Genomic DNA, 18,089 nt, shown 5'->3' with positions numbered 1-18,089 from the left:
CATCTCTCATACTTAAAGGACTAAAACGAGAATCACTGTAGGATGTTCAGCTTAATTCCTGTCCCTCTTATTATTTCCCACAGGCGAACTATTTTGCAAGAACTGATTTCTTTTTATAAGTCAAGTGCTACATTCCATTAAATTAAATGCAATGAAGAATGGGATTCAGCCCTTAGCTTTGAAGAAAATGAGGAAAAGAACTAACTGTATTCCTTGGAATAAAGTTGGAAAATTAAAATGTCCCCCGCAAACCAAAGAGAAATGTCAGTCTCTTCTAAAACTTCCTTAGTGGCGGGCCAATGAGATGGGCAAGGCTGAAGACACTTGTTTTCTTTCTCCAGGACCCACGTAAGAGAAGGAGAGCACTAGCTGTCAAACACTGTCCTCTGAGCTCTGCCTGCATGTGCCCATGTCTCCACTCACATACCTACCCACCCACCTGAGGCAATATGTAAATGCAATATGATTTAAGAAGTGAAGTTTAAAAAAAGAAAACGCCTTAACAGAACTTCAGATTTCTAAGGCATTCAAACCCAAAAACATTGACCTTCTACAAACAGCCAGCATATAATCCCTGCCTCCCTGATCTAATAAATCCTAGATGCCTCACCTTCCTGCTTATTATCTGGGCACAAGAAATGCTAACATTTCTAGTAAAGAAGACATAAGACCTGCTAAGGAAAGCCACAATGAAGGGAAAGGAAGGAGTGGTTCTGATGAACTGGCTGGATGACTCATTGTCACCTGCCTTTCTCCCAACATTTTTTCTCTTCATGTTATTGGTGTGGTTGCTGTTTTTGTTTCTTTGTTTGTTTTGTTTTTTTTGGGGGGGGTATGGTTTTTCTTGTTGTTCCTTTATTGCACAAGTAAGGTTTCACAGAGATTTTTCTCCTCCAGTGACATCTACCTTGAAAACCAAATGAAATTAGCGATATCCTTCTGTGTGTTCTACAGGGTGATTATGATTTCTGAGATAAAGCCTCTTGGCCTGATGGCATGTCCACTCCAGTGAGGATGTCACAGCCTTCCTGTGTGCTCACATAGACGCTGCTATGAATCTAGGATGTCACTGAGGTTCTTCTTTTCAATCTTTTTTGTCATAATATTACCTGTTATTAGCCAAAAATAAGGCATAGTGGGGGAAAATGGAGCAAACCAGAAGAGGAACTTGTCTTCATTCCAGATGTCTTAAGTGTCTTCTGGGGGGGGGGGGGAATGTTCCTTGCCTTGGCCAGTAGAGTGGCAGAGCCTAGGAATCTGTCCCTTCTCCTTAGAATATAAGCCTTCCTTCATTTCTCATTGTGTCTGTGTCTTCAATTCCTATCCTTCTATTAACTTCTACTCAGGAGGAATGGACCAGCAAATCTTTATATAATATGAATCAAATCCAAATATTAGTTCCTCCTTTAAAGCAGCTTCAGGATAAATCCAACTCTTTACACAGAAATTAAACTATTCTATCTCCATTCCCTGCCCTAGAATCACCTACCATATATTTTCATGCATATTATTTCAGTTTACTTGAAATTCCTATAGTTTCTTGTACCAAGCTCAATTTTTTTCTTTTTCTTTTCTTTTCTTTTCTTTTCTTTTTCCTTTTTTTTAAAGACAGGGTTTCCCTGTGTAATAGCCCTGTCTGTCCTAGAAATCTTTATAGATTAGGCTGGCCTCAAACTCACAGAGATCCTCCTACCTCTGCCTCCTGAGTGCTGGGATTAAAGGTGTGCACCGCTGCGCCTAGCTCTTAAATGGGCTTCCTCTATAAATCTACCTGAAAAACTTCTTCTAGTTAGTTTCAGCTAAAATACTCCCTGAGAAAACTATCCCTAAACACTCACCTTGACTACTTTTGACCACACAGGCTGGTCAATTTCCTTCATGCTCACATGACATCATATGTAAGTCCAGGATAGCTCATTTCATTCTGCAATAGAATTTTTGGCTGATTTCCTGGCTCCTCTGATATGTAGACAGCATAATCTACACACTCCTAAGTAAATGTGTGAGATACAGGAATAGCTAATATTCTTCTTGTTAAATCAAGCAGCCTAATCATTATAGAAGTTTTTATTTAGTACAAAAAGACTAGCAAGAGGACTCAAACTATTGATTATTAATTAACCCAGACTACGTGGATTCCCAAATCAGATGAGGTATGGTGGAGCACTGCCCATACTTGGATGTCTCTCAGAGAACAAGGCAGGAATAGGGCCACTCTCTATCCAAATCTTGCCTGGGCCTACTCAACTCTAAAGAGACAAAGGCCAAGACATTATGAATCCAGTTAAGTTTCTGTTTCTCTGCTAAAGAAATGGTTTCTCAGAAATCATGTGACTGGCAATCTGCCAATCTAATTGATTGGGACTGAAGGATTGGAGAGTCCCTGCCCCATTGTAACACTTTCTCCCTACACTTCCTCCCAAGCTTTGGTATTTGAATTGGTGGGCCGTTAACATTTGCCTGTCTTCAATCAGTTCCATATATGCAAATTAGGTGTGTTTCATCCCTTGATCATTTGTTCTCTCCCCAACTAGATCTATGCCCACAGGTTATCCCTGAATATGCCAGGTTATAAGAAATATTTATCTACTAATGTCAAGAAAATTAAAACTGAAAGTGGGTGTGTCCTACAGTTAAGCTGCCATAAAGCAGAGAAAGAGTAAGATGATCCAAAATATTTATAAAGAATAGGTGTTCATGAGATAAACAAGAGCCTCTCTCATCCTTACAAAAAGGAAGTAAGTTTTTGTAGCGGGAACATTAAGCCACTTTGATGTCTTTTCTCCCCTAGTATATATACATTTGGTAGACAATTTATAATAACCAGAGAGATCAGTCACCCTGTTTTATAACTGTCAAAAACCATTCTTCCCTCTTGACATAGTTTGTGGTTTGAATGTGAAATGTTCTCTGTGGAGGAATGTCTTGAGTGGATGTAACAACTGTCAATAAAGCGCTTTTTAGCCAATCAGGTGAAGAAAATGACAGGAAGTGGAAGGTGGGACTTCCTGAAGAGGGGGCAGAGCCAATTATTGACAGTTGAGAGGAAGGAAAAAAGGAGGAAGGAGAAAGAAGCATCCGAGTATCAGATTGGCAAGTGCTTGGGGTATATGTATGTTATGAGGTATAGAGTAGTTTATGTTAGTTTATGAGTAGATTAGAATCTGTTTAGGTTCCGCTCTGCGTAGTGCTTGCAGCTTTCAAGTACATTTCAGACTCTGTGTCAGTTATTGGTCTCCTAGGCCAAACTCATACAAGTTTTCTTTATTTATTTCTTCTTTTTTTCTTTCTTTCTTTCTTTCTTTTTTTTTTTTTTATTCTCTGACAAGCTTTTTTTTTTTTTAATTTTAATTTTATTAATTTCTTCAGGTTACAACTCAATTGTTATGCCATCATTTGTATCCTCCCATTCCTCCCTCTCTCCCACTTTCATGCTATTCCTCTCCCCTAGGTCTAAGACAGAGGGGGACCTCCTCCCCCATTATATGGTCATAGGCTATCAAGTGTCATCTTGGTAACCTGCTTATTCTTTCTTTGAGTGTCATCAGGCCTCCCCACCAAGGGGAAGTGGTCAAAAGGGTGGTCTGCTTAAACTATTGCCCTAAGGAAGGACAATACAGGTAGTAAACAAACATCGAACCCCTGATCTTTTGCTTACTCTGATATACCCAATGGACAGGACATTCTCCACAGTTATGTGGAGAGCAGGACTGACTCTGACATGAACTCCAACTGATACAATTTAATGTAACAGTTCCCCCACAGATTTATGTGTTTGAACACTTGGCCCTGAGTTGGTGGTGGCTTCAGAAAGTTAAAGAACTTTCAGGAAGTGGACCATCACTATAGGAAATGGGTTGTTGAGAGCAAACTTAAGGTGTTATAGCTTGGCCTAAAGTTCCATAGGGTTCTCTGTATCCTCACTGGACATGCAATGAAGCCAGGCCCCTTAATCCCTGACAGTACATCCTCCTTGCTATGGTGAACTCAATCATTGCTTAAACTGAGAACCAAGTTTAAAACCCCTTCTTTAAGCAGCTTTTGCCAGATACCTTGTCACAGTGATGAGAGATGCTAGTTAACATGGATGGGCACTCCATGATGACTTGCTACAGACTTTCTAACGAAAGACTCTGACCTAGCATCTAGAAAGTCAAAATCCACATAGTATATTGAGGAACAGCAAAATTGAGGAGAATACCTAGTTTTATCACTTAACCTATTAAATCTGGTCCAAAGGAGCTTTCAACACTTTAGACTAACCTATCCTGTACATTGAATCTCCCTTTTCTGCTTTTCTTCCTATTACAGAATATGCCGTGGTCACTTTTATGACAGCTGAGCACAATGACTAACATAATATTACCCCCAAAGTGCTACCTGCTTTAAAACTGAATACTGTCATAAAGCATGCTTGAACTACAAGATACATGTTTTTTATTAATTATAATAAATACTAGGATATATTTCAATTTGCTAAGAAGAGATGGAGAGAAAAAAAACTGCATCCAACTACATGGCATTATTACTTGTTGTCCCTCACCCACCGACCTTCAGAGGTTAATACTAGCATGTCTACCCACTTGGTATATATCAAGGAATTCAAAGCAAAGGAAATGATCCTGGAGATAAAATATCAGTTTTTAAATCTACCTTTGACTTCAGTACTTCTCATAATTTGAACTGACTGCAGAGTCTGCAGTGGCCATCTAAGGCTTTGTACCATAAGACACCTAAAATGCTCTGTTCCTCCCTTGCTATTCTGAGTCAAAGCAGCCTGACCCAACAGGAACGAGGGGCCATTACTGACTCTGCTAGGTGTCTCTTTGAATGACAGAAGCAGCAGCTTATGCCTCAGATATTCAGCAACATGTCCCAGGCAGGCTTTTTTTTTTTTTTTTTTTTTTTTTTTTTTTTTTTTTTTTGTAGGGTATTCAGGATAGAAGCAACAGATCCTCTGCTTCCCCAGGAGTAATTTTTCTGCTTAGGTCACACAGTAGAAAAATTCAAGTGCTCAACCAAAGTCCCGAATGGGACATATTAATCTCAATGATGTTCTAACGACATTAATATCTCCCACATGCCTAAAATATTTCTTCAAAATGAGTTGAGAGAAAATGATACGGTCGTTCTTAAAGTCCAAGCACTTAGATGCCCCGTTCTAGAAAATCACCTCTCTGACCTAGAGAGTAATAAGAACTCAAGTGGCCCTTTCTTCCTTTTCAAAGTTCTCCCTTCTATTTATCAGGAATGAATTAAAAAGAGCCAGGCCCTCTATGGCAAATACTAAGAGAAGTGTTCATTGTTTCCAGAATGGATCCTGTTGTGAGACAGTCATGGTATAGGATGCTTCAAACCTCTTCAACCCTATCAGAACAGAGTCATGTGCTTATTCCCATGACAGATGCTTTGTACAATTATTTCCCATGTGTGCTTTTTGGTTTTCTGTCACCCTTTTGGAAGAACACTGGCTTCAGCCCCCTCCCCAACAGTGGCCACTGTCTAAGGTGTGACAGCTAGAAGCCGTCTAATGTAATAATACCAAGGGTCACACAGGGCATCTTTCAGTCCAAAAGTGGTACAAGAGCCTTCTCTACCTTGTAGGTCAGCTTTGGTCAACGCAACTTTGTTAGCAAAAGAACAGAAAAAGCGAAAACAATAACCAGAGGTTAGTTAAAGTCAACTGGGTAACATTACAGAAACAAAAGTGCAGTCTGCATAGCCAACATCACTCAGACAAACACTTGAAATGCTCTACAAGGTCACCAGAGACAGCACAGACAAGGGGATGCACAAACCAGGGCAGAGCAGGCCTCCCAGGAGCCAAGTCAGCAGAGCTGGGGCAGGGAAAACAGTGAACTTGACAAAGCACAAGCAATGGGCAAGGAAAGCCTCCCCACACTGCACACGTACACAGCCAACCCCACGGCATTCAGTCTAGAGATAAAGGCAGTGTGTGGACAGACTGAAAGGCACATGTGCACATTCAAAGCCCACAAAAATACTTTGGAACATTTAGGAATTGAGCACAAGAAGGAGAGTCACCTGAACGCCCAAATCCCCTTACACCCTTGAAAATATCACCAAGGAATAGGGCACCGGAGTCATGCATTTCTACCCCGATGACCCACTGGGAACACCAAAGAGCTTAATTTGTTCAGGTTGTAGGAATATAAGCAAATGTTTGTGGGCAAAAAGGCACCAAATGAATGTCCTTTTTACTGATTCATGCCAGTTCCAACATGGAGCACACGGTGTTTGCCCTCAGATGTTTGCCCTCCACAGCTGTGGAGCAGCCCTTCTCCTCAGCATGCCTTATCCTCTATGCTAAGTTGACCTTAACAGGTACTCACCAGCCAAGGGTTGTTAGGCATTGTTAAAAAAAATCTTGCCCCAAATTGGAAGCCAAAAGTCACAGCTAAAGTTTGACTAGAAATCAGACTTAATTTCTAAATCAGAGACATAAAATCAAAACCCTCTTCAAGATCACTCTTAGCTACAAAATATATAAATAACCCAAGAACCAAAGAATACCAAATTCATAAAATTTAAAGTAATTTCTAATGCTTTTGATTTCTTACGTATATGCCTAGTGGGTCAGATAAAGGAAAAATAATGCATTTACTCCTTAGGGATCTTAAAATATCAATGCCACTGACTTTGGCAAGAACATTTAATACATTTTAGTCTGTTAAATCTAAATATGTATAAATATAACATTTTTGCCATTTTAAGTAGAACCAGGTCATGGCTTTTGGAAATGACATCTCATCCCCAACTTGTTTACTGGTCTCTAGGAAGAAATGACACCAAGTTGTGTGCTCTTTCCCGTACGTCCTATGTGCCTTGTGCCCTAAGACTTGCTTAGGAGTTACATGCTGTGTGCAAGAGACTCAAGAGACTCCAGTCTTTTTTATTCTCTACAAGGTTTAAGGCCCTTCATTTTTCTTCCCTACTATCTTTCACGGTGTCATTTCCACAGAATTCTAAAAAGGCTCCCAGGATCTTCTCTGGGGCCTTATTCACAATGCTGCAAACTTCCGCTGGCAGTAATTTATGCCTTAACCCACTTTTTGGCCATTTTTTTCCTGGCCACTTAAGCTAATTATCTAAGTCATTTGTGTACAATAAACAACGACCTTCCTCCCTCCCTTGGCACTCACCCTTCACTTCATCCCACCCAGTAGGGAAGTCTTAGTGCTCGGTGGGCGACCATCATAATTATCTCCATGGCAATAGAGTGCATGTGATTAGGCCCACGGGCTTTTCCATAGATGGATGGAAGAGCCATCAAGTCGCAGTATCCAGCTTTGAAACAATCACAGTACTTAGAGAAGGGCTGGAGTCTACCATAATGCATGTGGTGAATCACACAAGCTGATGCAGAGCTCTAGGGGGGAGGGGGGCTGGGAACATTTGCCCCAGTGATATGGGTAATTTCCTTCTGCTAGAGTTCTCACTGTTTCCCCTGAACCTCTCTTGAATAGGCCTCACTCCTCCCTTCTGCCTTTCTTTTTTGGAAAAGCTAGTTTAAATCTCATTCTATTCTATTCTATTCTATTCTATTCTATTCTATTCTATCTTCATTTCTCTGTAACTCCAAGTTTCACATTCTGTAGAACTGTTGCTTCCAATACAGTAGCCAGACACACATGTGGCAAGAGAGCTTCAAATGCGTGTACACAGGCTCTTGCAGGCTCAATACAATCCAAGGATACTGAATATCCATAAGGTATTATATGGCACACATTGAACTGTGAAGATTTTGGATGTATGGGGTTAACAAAGATAAAATATGAAATAACTAATTTCCCATCATATTACACACTTTAAAATATAACTCCTAAGGAATTTTAAATTACATGTGTGACTTGTGCTACATTTCTTCTCCACCCCCCCTTGCGTACGTGTGGCATGAGTACGTGTGCAGGCACTGTGTGTGCAAGCTTGAGTATAGGGACAAGAAGTTGGTGCCAGGCATCTTCTTCATGACTTGGTGCCTCACCTACTGAGGCAGAGGTCTCTCACTTGGACCCAGAGCTTGTTGGTTCAGCCAGTGGAACCTTACTCGAGTATCTCATCTCTGTCTCTGGTGCTTTGAGATTGAGGATGAGCTGCCACATGCACACCACATTTATGTGGGTGCTGGGGATCCGAACCCTGGGTCCTCATGCTTGCACGGCACTTGCTTTACCTGCAGAGTTATCTGCCCAGTCCCTCATATGACATTTGTATTGGTCAATACAACTTGAGGATTAAAAGGATTCTTCTTAATTCTCTAGTGCCTTGAACTTTCTTTTTTCTTTAATATTTTATTTTCAGTTTGTATGTATGTTTGTTTGTGTGTGTGTATGTGTGTGTGTGTGTGTGTGTGTGTGTGTGTGTGTGTGTGTGTGCGTGCGCAGTGCCTGCAGTAGTAAGAAGAAAGTGTTGAACCACTGAAAGTAATGTTACAGGTGGTAGTGAGTCACCTGATATAGGTACTAAAAACAGAATTTGCATCCTATGTAAGATCCCAACTGTTTTTAATTCCTCACCCATCTCTCTAGCCTTGCTTTCTGTTTTTAGTATGTTATTTCATGTTTTAATTTAGCTTGAAATGCTACATCCTGAACTAAGCTCACCTACTGTCATCTGAAGGCCTTCTAAAGCAGGATCCTTAAACGAATGCCAAATACTTCATTTGTCCCTGCATTATCTCTTAACATGTGAAGAACTACGACTAGACCAATAAGTCTGAAAATTTATTTCAAGCTGAATGAAATTGTGCAACATTTTCAGGAAAACATAAAATGTCTACTTCAAGGGCCTTTTGGTTCCTAACCTGTTGCCCATCACACACAGACACACACACACACACACACACACACACACACACACAGACATACACAGACATACACACAAACACACACACACACACTCCATATTTAAAGGCACACAGAATTAAAAGCATATTCTTGGTTAAAGGAAAACTGGAGGCAGATCATAGAGATGATCCTCCTGACACTGGTACAACACAGACACCTGGCTCAGGCAAAGGCAAACATCTTTTTTAGCACGGTAGCCCAAGAAGAGAAGCATTTTCAAAACCGCACTTTAAGAGAATGGGGATAACTTGAATGCAAGCTGCTTTAAAAGTGTTCACGAACTTGAACACAGAAAGTAAATGAACAGTTATGGCATGGACAATGAGAAATGGATGCAAGGAAACACATACATTGCACAAAGGACCATTGGGCTCAGCCTGAGGAAAAGACTGTGTAGAGTATCTTGGTGACTGATTAGGCAACTCCTTTGCCTGTCCCTGACCTTCAGTCACTACTCTGGCCAAATGAAGGCAGAAATGAACCCAGAATGTGTGCACTGCTGCCCTCTACTGGCCAAAACTAAGTTGTTCCTATAGTCATCAAGCTCTGGAAAGATCTGTTATTTTTCAACATCTATAGACACAGGCAGAGCATGGTTTATTGTGCAGCATGGGTAAACATGCAGTGCTGTTATGTGTCTCACATGAGATAATATCCAGGAACAATAATCCCACGTTTATCCAGTACCCACTATGTATCAGGCATTTTATATCTTTCTGATTTGTTTTTACACTACTTTTGAAGGTGCCAATTATCGTACCATTCCACAGAGAAAAAAAAAGATAGATCTGAGTGGTTACATAAATTACCAAATGTCAGCTGGACCTTAATCCAGGTCTTCCTAATGTGGGATGGAGCAGAGTCCTCTACAGTACACTAAGGACTGACTAGCAGAGCCTGACCCAGTAAGTACTCAATAAATACTAGTTCCCTTCTGTCATCATGGCATTCGGACATCACTTCTCTGTCTCCCAATGGGTTTGCATCAAACAATCCAGCTGCCATAGGCCAAAATAGGAAGCATTTTATTAATGGTGACATAGATAAGGACTCTTTGCATTGTCCTTTACAATTATTAAAATAGAAATAGGAATCTTTCGGACACTCTGAAAACAAAGGCATAAATTGGGAGACATCTGATGCCCATGACAGGGAAGGCACTTCACTGCCAAGTATGTGGTTTTGGAGGACATCTGCCAGCACACCTTCTTAGAGCCTGTGTGGCACATGTGTGGCATACTCAACCAGTGACAAGAGGACACTGATGAGGATGCACTGTTGGATGGTGAATGAGAATGACAGAGAATGGGTAAACTGAGGAACAAGGCACTGGCAGAGCAGCAAGGAGGCTCAGTGCTGTGACAAGGCTGAGCCTTGGAAAGAAGAGAGGTTCTACCTTCACAGCCTCGTTCAATCTGCCCACTCCTGTGGAGAGCATCATTGATGAGATCAGGCAGGCGCCCATTCAAGTCCACAGAGGCCAAGCAGCCCTGAAATCCATCCCGAGAGGCCACGAGCTTCGGAAGATTGCTGTACATGCCCTGGGCTAAACCAGCCATGTAGAGATCACCTAGAAAGGGAAGGACACAGTAAAAGAGACCGAGTGGAGAAAGGATGGGGTACCATGTCCACTAATGCTTAAGCATTTTAGACTATTCCTTAGATGATGACCACCTAAGGTGTGTGTGTGTGTGTGTGTGTGTGTGTGTGCTCGTGCTAAAACAAGAATAACTATGGTAGGTTCTAAATCATTAAAAAAAAAAAAAAAAAACCCAAGTACGTCTTCCGTGAAGTAAAGATTAATAGTATTTTCAACAAAACAGCCATTTATTGAGTAGTTTTTATGTGCCTGTTAGAAAAGATGTGCTGAGAGTTTTACAGGCATCCCAATCAAACAACTAACAACACATTATAGGAGCAACAGCTGCTATTCTCCTTTTGGCATTTGCACTAATATACTGAATATGGCTGAGACAGTGTTGCCAAGGCACAAAGGACTTAGCTGAATAATTTCCCCATATATTAAGGATACTCCCATATTTTGACAAAGTCTGGACTTATCACCTCATCTTTCAGACCCCCAAAAGGCATTCCTAATACCAGAGATCATGAAGCATTTTTGAGGTACAGTCTGTCTAGAAACTGGGTAAGTGGCTTTATGGTATAATTCAACACTTTTCAAATGGAATGTGTATGGTACAAAAAAAAATATGACTAGAGCTCCATAGTGGAGCTGCACTATGGAGACAACATTTCTGATGAGAAGTGGCCTCTAAAATACAAAATGCTGTAGAAGGTTTACCTTTCAAATCCAGATTTTTGGCACCATTGATGACCTGAGTGACTACCTTGGTGTCCACTTTCAGGCTGTGGGTATTACTGTTGTCCCGAGTAATGACAACATTGTGCCACTGGTTGTCATTCAGGGGGCGGTCACTGTTGCCTTTGATCACATTGGGGCCATTGCCAAGATCAAACACATAGTGAATGTACCTACACAGAACAAAAAAGCACAAATCTCTTCAGGTAAGTGGTTCAGTCGCAATCACATATATATCAAAAACGAGGTCTTCAAATCGCCTATGCTAACCTGGAACAACATAGCAATTAAATACACTTTTAAAAAATATCAGTAATTATCAGATCATACTTAATTTCAATTTCATATTTATAAATTCATAGAGTCTCCTTTAATTTTTTTTTAAGTCGAGACCTCATAATATAGTACAGGTTGGCCTGGACCTCATAATCTTCCTTTCATAATCTCTCAGATCCTGGCATTATGGGCACATACTCACACTCAGCCCAAATTCTACTTTTTAAATGCTCCATAGTAATATTTAGATCTAAGAAATGGTACAGTTAGGACCCTACAAAATACTACAGAACAATAATAAAATTTAATCGATATTGATGAGGGTAATTTTTGTTTGAAACAAGGTCCTATATAGCCCAAGTTGACCTCAAATCTGCTATCTAGTGGAGTATCTAGTGGAGAATAGCCTTGAGCTACCGAACCTCTTGCCTCTTGCACACCAGTACTGGATTTACAGGTGTGTGTACACACCCAGGGTCCTCAGAGCTAGGGTTGAACCCAGGACCTTGTACATGCCTGACAAATACACTAGCAAACCAGCTACATCCCAGTCCTGGCTTTGTTCATATTTGACTGCTTTCCAATATGTGGTAGCAGAATAGAGGGGACAAAAGAGGTTTGAAAAAAATTATAATGTTGACTTCTGCAATTTACCCAAATTCGGGAAACAATTTCATGAGATTTGGGTATTGGGGGGAGGGGGCTATGTCCATGGTCTCCTCTCAAAATAAAAATTTTAATTCTAGTAGTGTTTTAAAAAATAACTAGATTTCATTTCTTACTACCCATCTGCAGATTATAATTAGCGATACCCCAATTGATCAGCGCAACACACAGCATGGCTATGTTTCATATAAATGAACTTATCCAAAAATACTTTCAAAGAATTGCATTTCATAGTTAAAAGCTTTATAGCATCAACCTAGGAGAATTTCATTAAATAATCTTAGGAGTGCACGTCATTTCTGGCCCTAGCCATTTTGTGGAGCTTTATTATCAAGGAGAGTACTAGTGGGCTAGGGGACAGGGAGTAAAATGGACAGTTTTCCTCACAGCCATAGTGTCCAAGATGTTTCAGTAAAGACATCCAGCATCATCTATGTGATTTCTCCTACTTACCCCTTGACCAGCTCAACTGCAATAAAATCATTGCCATCACCACTATTGAAGAGAATGAAGCCATCAGCAGAAGTGGTCTTGAACTGGAAGAAAAGGTGCATGGAGGTGTAGGCCTGCAGGGTGGCAAGGGTCAGGTAACTGCTCTTGGTCTTGAAAGTGACAGGGTCAGCAATGATGTTCCTCAGTCCAAAACGAGCCTTCAGTTCACAGTAGTCGATGTCACCGTTTTTGCACAAATCAATGTAGAGCAAGCCATTGAACATGAGGCTCTGCAGATGGCCAATGAAACTGGAGGGGACCACAGAGATGTATCTCTTCTCAGTCATGATACCAGTTTCAATATTGTGGAACTCCAAGCGGGTGTGGTCTCCCACCATTGTACCTGAAAAATCAAAAATTAGGAAGAAATGGGAAGTTACTCTGTTCTCACGGCTCCCTTACTCTGTTTTACAGGAGGAACATGTTTCCAGGTTCCTGAGTTCTGTTTGAGAAAACAAAATACCCATGCTAGTTTATAGCACACACCTGATTTGATCTCAGTAAAGAAATGTGGTCCTAGCTCAACGTAAGTCATCCACCTGACCCTTGACCTCAGTCAGCTGTCAGCAATACCATCTTACAGACAGAAACTGTGAGCTGAGTGACAACACAAGCTGAGGAACAATGCTATTCATTTTATTCATTCCAGAAAAAACTCCGGAGGCAGAGGTACACAGATCTCTGCAAGTTCAAGGACAGCCTTATATACAGAGCAAGTTCCAGACAGCCAGAGCTTCATAAAGAAACCCTGTCTCAAAAGAAACAAGAAAGCCAGACAGAAAGGAAGGAAGGAAGGAAGCAAAAGAACAAGAAACAATGCAATCTGAATACAAATCATAAGAAATTATTTTCCTCTTTGACTTTTGTAAAGATAAATCAGTGAGTGTTAAGAATTCATTACCAAGAATTTCTTGTGATAGTAACTCACTTGGTGCTTTTGAAAAATTTTATTTTTTTCTTCTGTGAAACATGTGTTGATTTTACATGTCAATAACTGGTCATGACTTCCTAGAAATAATACTCACTTGTCCTGTTGCAACTATACCTTATACTTGAATCCTGTGGCCTGACTAAGTTGATTATCATCAGATTGGACCACAGAATTCATCTCTAGTCACATAACCATTGGCTTTGATCTAAATGCTAAAACTGTGGTCCTTGAAGATTGGTCTGCATCTGAACACCTGAGCTCCTGAGAATCAGCATTTCTTTTTTATTTTTTATTTTTTATTATTAATTTATTCTTGTTACATCTCAATGGTTATCCCATCCCTTGTGTCCTCCCATTCTTCCCTCCCTCCCCTTTTCCCCTTATTCCCCTCCCCTATGACTGTTCCTGAGGGGGATTACCTCCCCCTGTATATGCTCATAGGGTATCAAGTCTCTTCTCGGTAACCTGCTGTCCAGCATTTCTAATAAGTTCCAAAGTTACTAATTGATTAATCGATCATAGGGAAGATGTGTGTGTGTGTGTGTGTGTATGTGTGTGTGTGTGTGTGTGTGTGTGTGTGTGTACATTCAATAACAGTTAATGAAAAAAAGAGGTCATAAATTTAAAAGTAGTAAGGTAAAGTAAGTGGGAGGGCTTAGAAGGAAGAAAGGGAAAAGAGAAATGTTATAATCTCAATGTAGTAATCTCAAAAAGAAAAAAGAAAAAACAAAAACAAAGCTTGAAGAGAAAGGAGCTGAGACACATTGTTCTTTGGGGTATGAGTTTTAGCGGGAAATGTGTTAATACCACAGACAACATGGCAGGGCCCACATGAGAGTCACCAGCTGAGTCACACGAAGTGGCCTTCTCCTTAAGTTTTCCAAGGGATGAGGGAAGAGCCTATGCCACACAGTTGATACATAGTTTAGAGTATTGTATCAGGTCATCTTTGCGTCTTCGACAATGGGAAAGGGGAGGAAGATTGCTGAGTCATAACAGGTGTTCCCCTCAGCTCCTCTCAAAGAACATGAGGACAGAAGGGCTGCCGAGTGCATGGCCTGTGCTGTTAGGCCTCAGACTCCTGGTGAAACCAGGCTCATTGCTGGACCTAGGGAGCCATTCTAAGGAGCACCCAGTTGACAACCATGAAAGCTGCCTGTATGACACACAGCTCCGTAACATTTGCTGGGACAGTGATAAATTCATAATGCAAGAAAGCCTTTTAAAGGAGTAAGAAGAAAGCGTGGAGTTCCTGGAGGCCATGTAGCAACCAGAGAGCATTGAACTGACTTGGAGAAATGCCAAATCCAAAGGTTTAGAGAAAATAGAAGAGGAAAATAAACATCACTTTGTGTCTTCAACTAACCATAGAACATCTGGACTTCAAAAACTATGGAAGACTTGGTTTCACACTCTGAGCTCCTCTGAGGTGAGTTTCTGACAGTCCCTATCAAGAGAAGTCCAGTTGATTGACACTAACAGGCATATTGTTATACCTTTCCATAGCCTTTGTATGGATACTGTGAGAACAATAGTAGTGAATGAAAAGGGTTTATAATGAACACAGAGATAGAAACAAAACAAAAACAAGGGCAACATTATTAGCATGGCCAGAGTTGAATTTGGCTTCCTTAGCACTTCTACAGAAAGTTCATACAAAAACTGTAATAATTATGTTCTCACACCCAGTGTCAGAGGAAGGGGAGAGGGAATCCAATCCGCATACTCTCACCTTCTCATTTAAGAAACTCCACTAGGAAGGCATTCCTAGAACCCCTTTATTTATTTTTGTATAACTTTTCAGAAGAAAGGAAAGGATATAAACTAAAATACTAAGGAATTTTGCAAAGGAAACTGTATGCCCATACTCCATCCTTGTAAACCAGTTCTCTTAGTTGGACCAGAACTTTGGAAACATCAAGCTTACTGCACTCACTCATGGCAGTGGCACTAAAGAATCCCACATGGCACTCAGAGAAAGAATAAGCAGGCTACCAAGATGAGCCGTGATAGCCTATTACCATATAGTCGGGGAGGAGGGCCCCCTAGGTCTTAGACCTAGGGGAGGGGAATAGGGTAAAAGCGGGAAGGAGGGAGGGATGGAGTATACAAGTGATGGGATAACAATTGAGTTGTAATCTGAATAAATTAATAAAATTATAATTAAATAAAAGAATCCCAATGGCTCTTATGGAGATGACCAGCCTAAAACTAAATTGAGCTCATATGAGCAATTCCATCAAATTCCAAAATTCAGTCAGGTTAAGCCACTGTTTATTATCATATTTCTCACTAATGAATGACATTTGCTGTCTATATATCTTACTTTTCTTTCTCGTTCTATTGGTCCAGAATTTGGGTGTCAAAGAGAAAAAGTGGGGCATGTATCTTCTTGGATAAATTGACTAGAATCCAAGAGATTCAACCACATCTGAAAGATTTATTCATCTCCTTGGATTTTAAATATAGATTCCACCTCCTCAGAAGCAAACTCAGAAGTGATTCAAAGAGTTGCACATGAGCACAGAAATCAGGCTTACATTTGATGAGCTTCTTGGTGGTGTTTTGACAACTACTGTCAAATTATTCCTTTAATATAAGCAAAAATAAAATAATGATGTTCATTAAATACATAAATTGTAGTTAGAGCAAAAACCAAAATGCAGCATTAAATTTGTTAACAACTGAGTAACTAGGAACATGAATTAGAGCATGAAATCACTTAATATTGACAATTGTACGAGTCATGAAATGAGCACAACCTAAGACTCACACGTTTTGAAACAGTGAAGTGATTGACATAAGCACCCAGCTCCAGTTTGGCCCCATCTCTTCATTGCAGATGTGGGGACCCACATGGAAAGTGATGGGGAAAGGGACCACAGCTGACTTGCATGGGGTCAGAGAAGCTACAGTGCAGTGATGTTACTGCTCCCTCTAACTCACATCCATCCACACAACAATTTCAGGGCAAAATACTAAAGAGCAATGGTAATCTTATGTGACCCAAAGAGTTATGAAAGAAATCAGAGGCAATTGTAAATTTAGCTGAAATTTTTCTGCAAAATTTTAGAAAAGCTCATCTTCAGGACTAAGTATAGAGGAAATCCTGCCTTCCAGGAAACCAGTTTTATAAATCAGAATAAAAATGTATAGAGTGTTAATTGAGAGCGAGAAGTTGGATAACTAGGGTGGGCGAGAAACAAGGGAATTCAAGAGCTTAGCTCAGAGCCACAGACTCTCGGATGACTCAGGGGCAAGACCCTTCACTAGTTGTGGGCAGGAGAGGATCCAGCAATGTGGGCCCATATTAGAAAGGAATTTGCTTAATTATTCATGTTTGAAAAAAAAAGAGCTCACCTGTTATACAGATTAAAACCAAGCCAACTATCTCCCTGCAAAACCCTATAATATTACCTCATCTGATAAACCCTGATTAACATTTGAAACTTCAACCAAACCAGCAAATATTTCAAAACAAATCCAGGGGTCATCTAACCTATTTTAGTAACAGAGAACTCTGTATACAGTAATTGCCTCTGAATTTCATCTTTAACCTAAACTTGCTCTCAGTTGCTGAATAGCGTACACATACTTCAGAGCAGATACTCTCAAATTTCAGAGGAAAGAAAAATGACTTGGTTAAAAAGAATTTAAAAAAAAAATGAGGACTACCTATCTCTATATGCAATGTCCTACATTGCTAGTTGCTAAGCACCCCAACTGCGGCACGTGTCATTACTATCATTAAGTTGTTGATGGCATCATTACGTTGCCTTTGAGGTAAGAGCGTTTAGTGTTCAGAGACGAAGCAGTTTGGTTAAGGTCCCAACAGGAGCAAATTGTGAACCTTCAAACTGAAGCCAGGTGTGCAGAGCGTACAGCCCATGTCCTTATGTGTATGCTCTAATATCTTTGAAGAACCTTTTGGTTCATTCTTTATATCCTTGCCCAGAAAAGGCAGCAGATAAAATTGATCTGCTACCCCTGCCCTGTAGAAAATGTAAAAGAGTCCACACTTCTTCTCCATAGCTGGGCATCAACGATATCTCGCAACATTCCAGCTAATTCACGGTAATTGATTGGACATCTTTCCTAAAAAAAAAAAAAACCTTGATGACTTGGCCCTTCATAGCACAGCCACTTCTACAGTTCTCTGACAGGTGATGAGCCGTCCATATACTACAACTCAGAATGATAAGAACTCTGGCCAGATCTGTAACTTCCCCCAAGGCCATACCACGTAGTGATGGGCATATAGACTCAAGGGCTATATTCCCTGGGTCTCCATTATAGATCCATGAATCCTTCCCTGGCTTGCCTTGGGTATGCTTCTTAATTCTTTGCACCTTCATTTCTCACTTGTGAACTGAGTCTGAAGTTGCCCAGATTAAAGGCATCAGCACATACAACATTTTTACAAAGTGTTTACCACCTTAATTATTGGCTAACACAAATTACTCTGCAGTCTCTCTTTTCCTTTCTTTGAATGTTGTAATCATTGCTCATTTAATTTACAAGCAAGCTCGTCTTACAT

General features: G+C 40.4%; 1 protein-coding gene across 32 annotated transcripts in view; it reads right to left on the bottom strand.

The window, feature by feature from the left end:
• Positions 1–18,089, bottom strand: part of Nrxn3 (neurexin 3) — a 1,522,640-nt gene that overhangs the window by 808,587 nt on the left and 695,964 nt on the right. For 18 of the 32 annotated variants that reach the window (XM_051149743.1, XM_051149800.1, XM_051149769.1 and 15 more), the window contains 4 exons: positions 12,583–12,964; positions 11,170–11,360; positions 10,264–10,437; positions 5,598–5,624 (listed from right to left, as the gene is read on the bottom strand). In XM_051149743.1, the coding sequence (XP_051005700.1) occupies positions 5,598–5,624; positions 10,264–10,437; positions 11,170–11,360; positions 12,583–12,964 (774 nt within the window). The remainder of the gene's footprint in view (positions 1–5,597; positions 5,625–10,263; positions 10,438–11,169; positions 11,361–12,582; positions 12,965–18,089) is intronic. The other 14 variants (XM_051149762.1, XM_051150018.1, XM_051149810.1 and 11 more) reach the window with 1 other exon arrangement.

Source organism: Acomys russatus, chromosome 1 (assembly GCF_903995435.1).
Source record: "Acomys russatus chromosome 1, mAcoRus1.1, whole genome shotgun sequence".
NCBI classification, from domain to species: domain Eukaryota; kingdom Metazoa; phylum Chordata; class Mammalia; order Rodentia; family Muridae; genus Acomys; species Acomys russatus.
The sequence above is the reverse complement of the archived record's forward strand: the minus strand, read 5'-3'. Positions and strand labels throughout refer to the sequence as shown.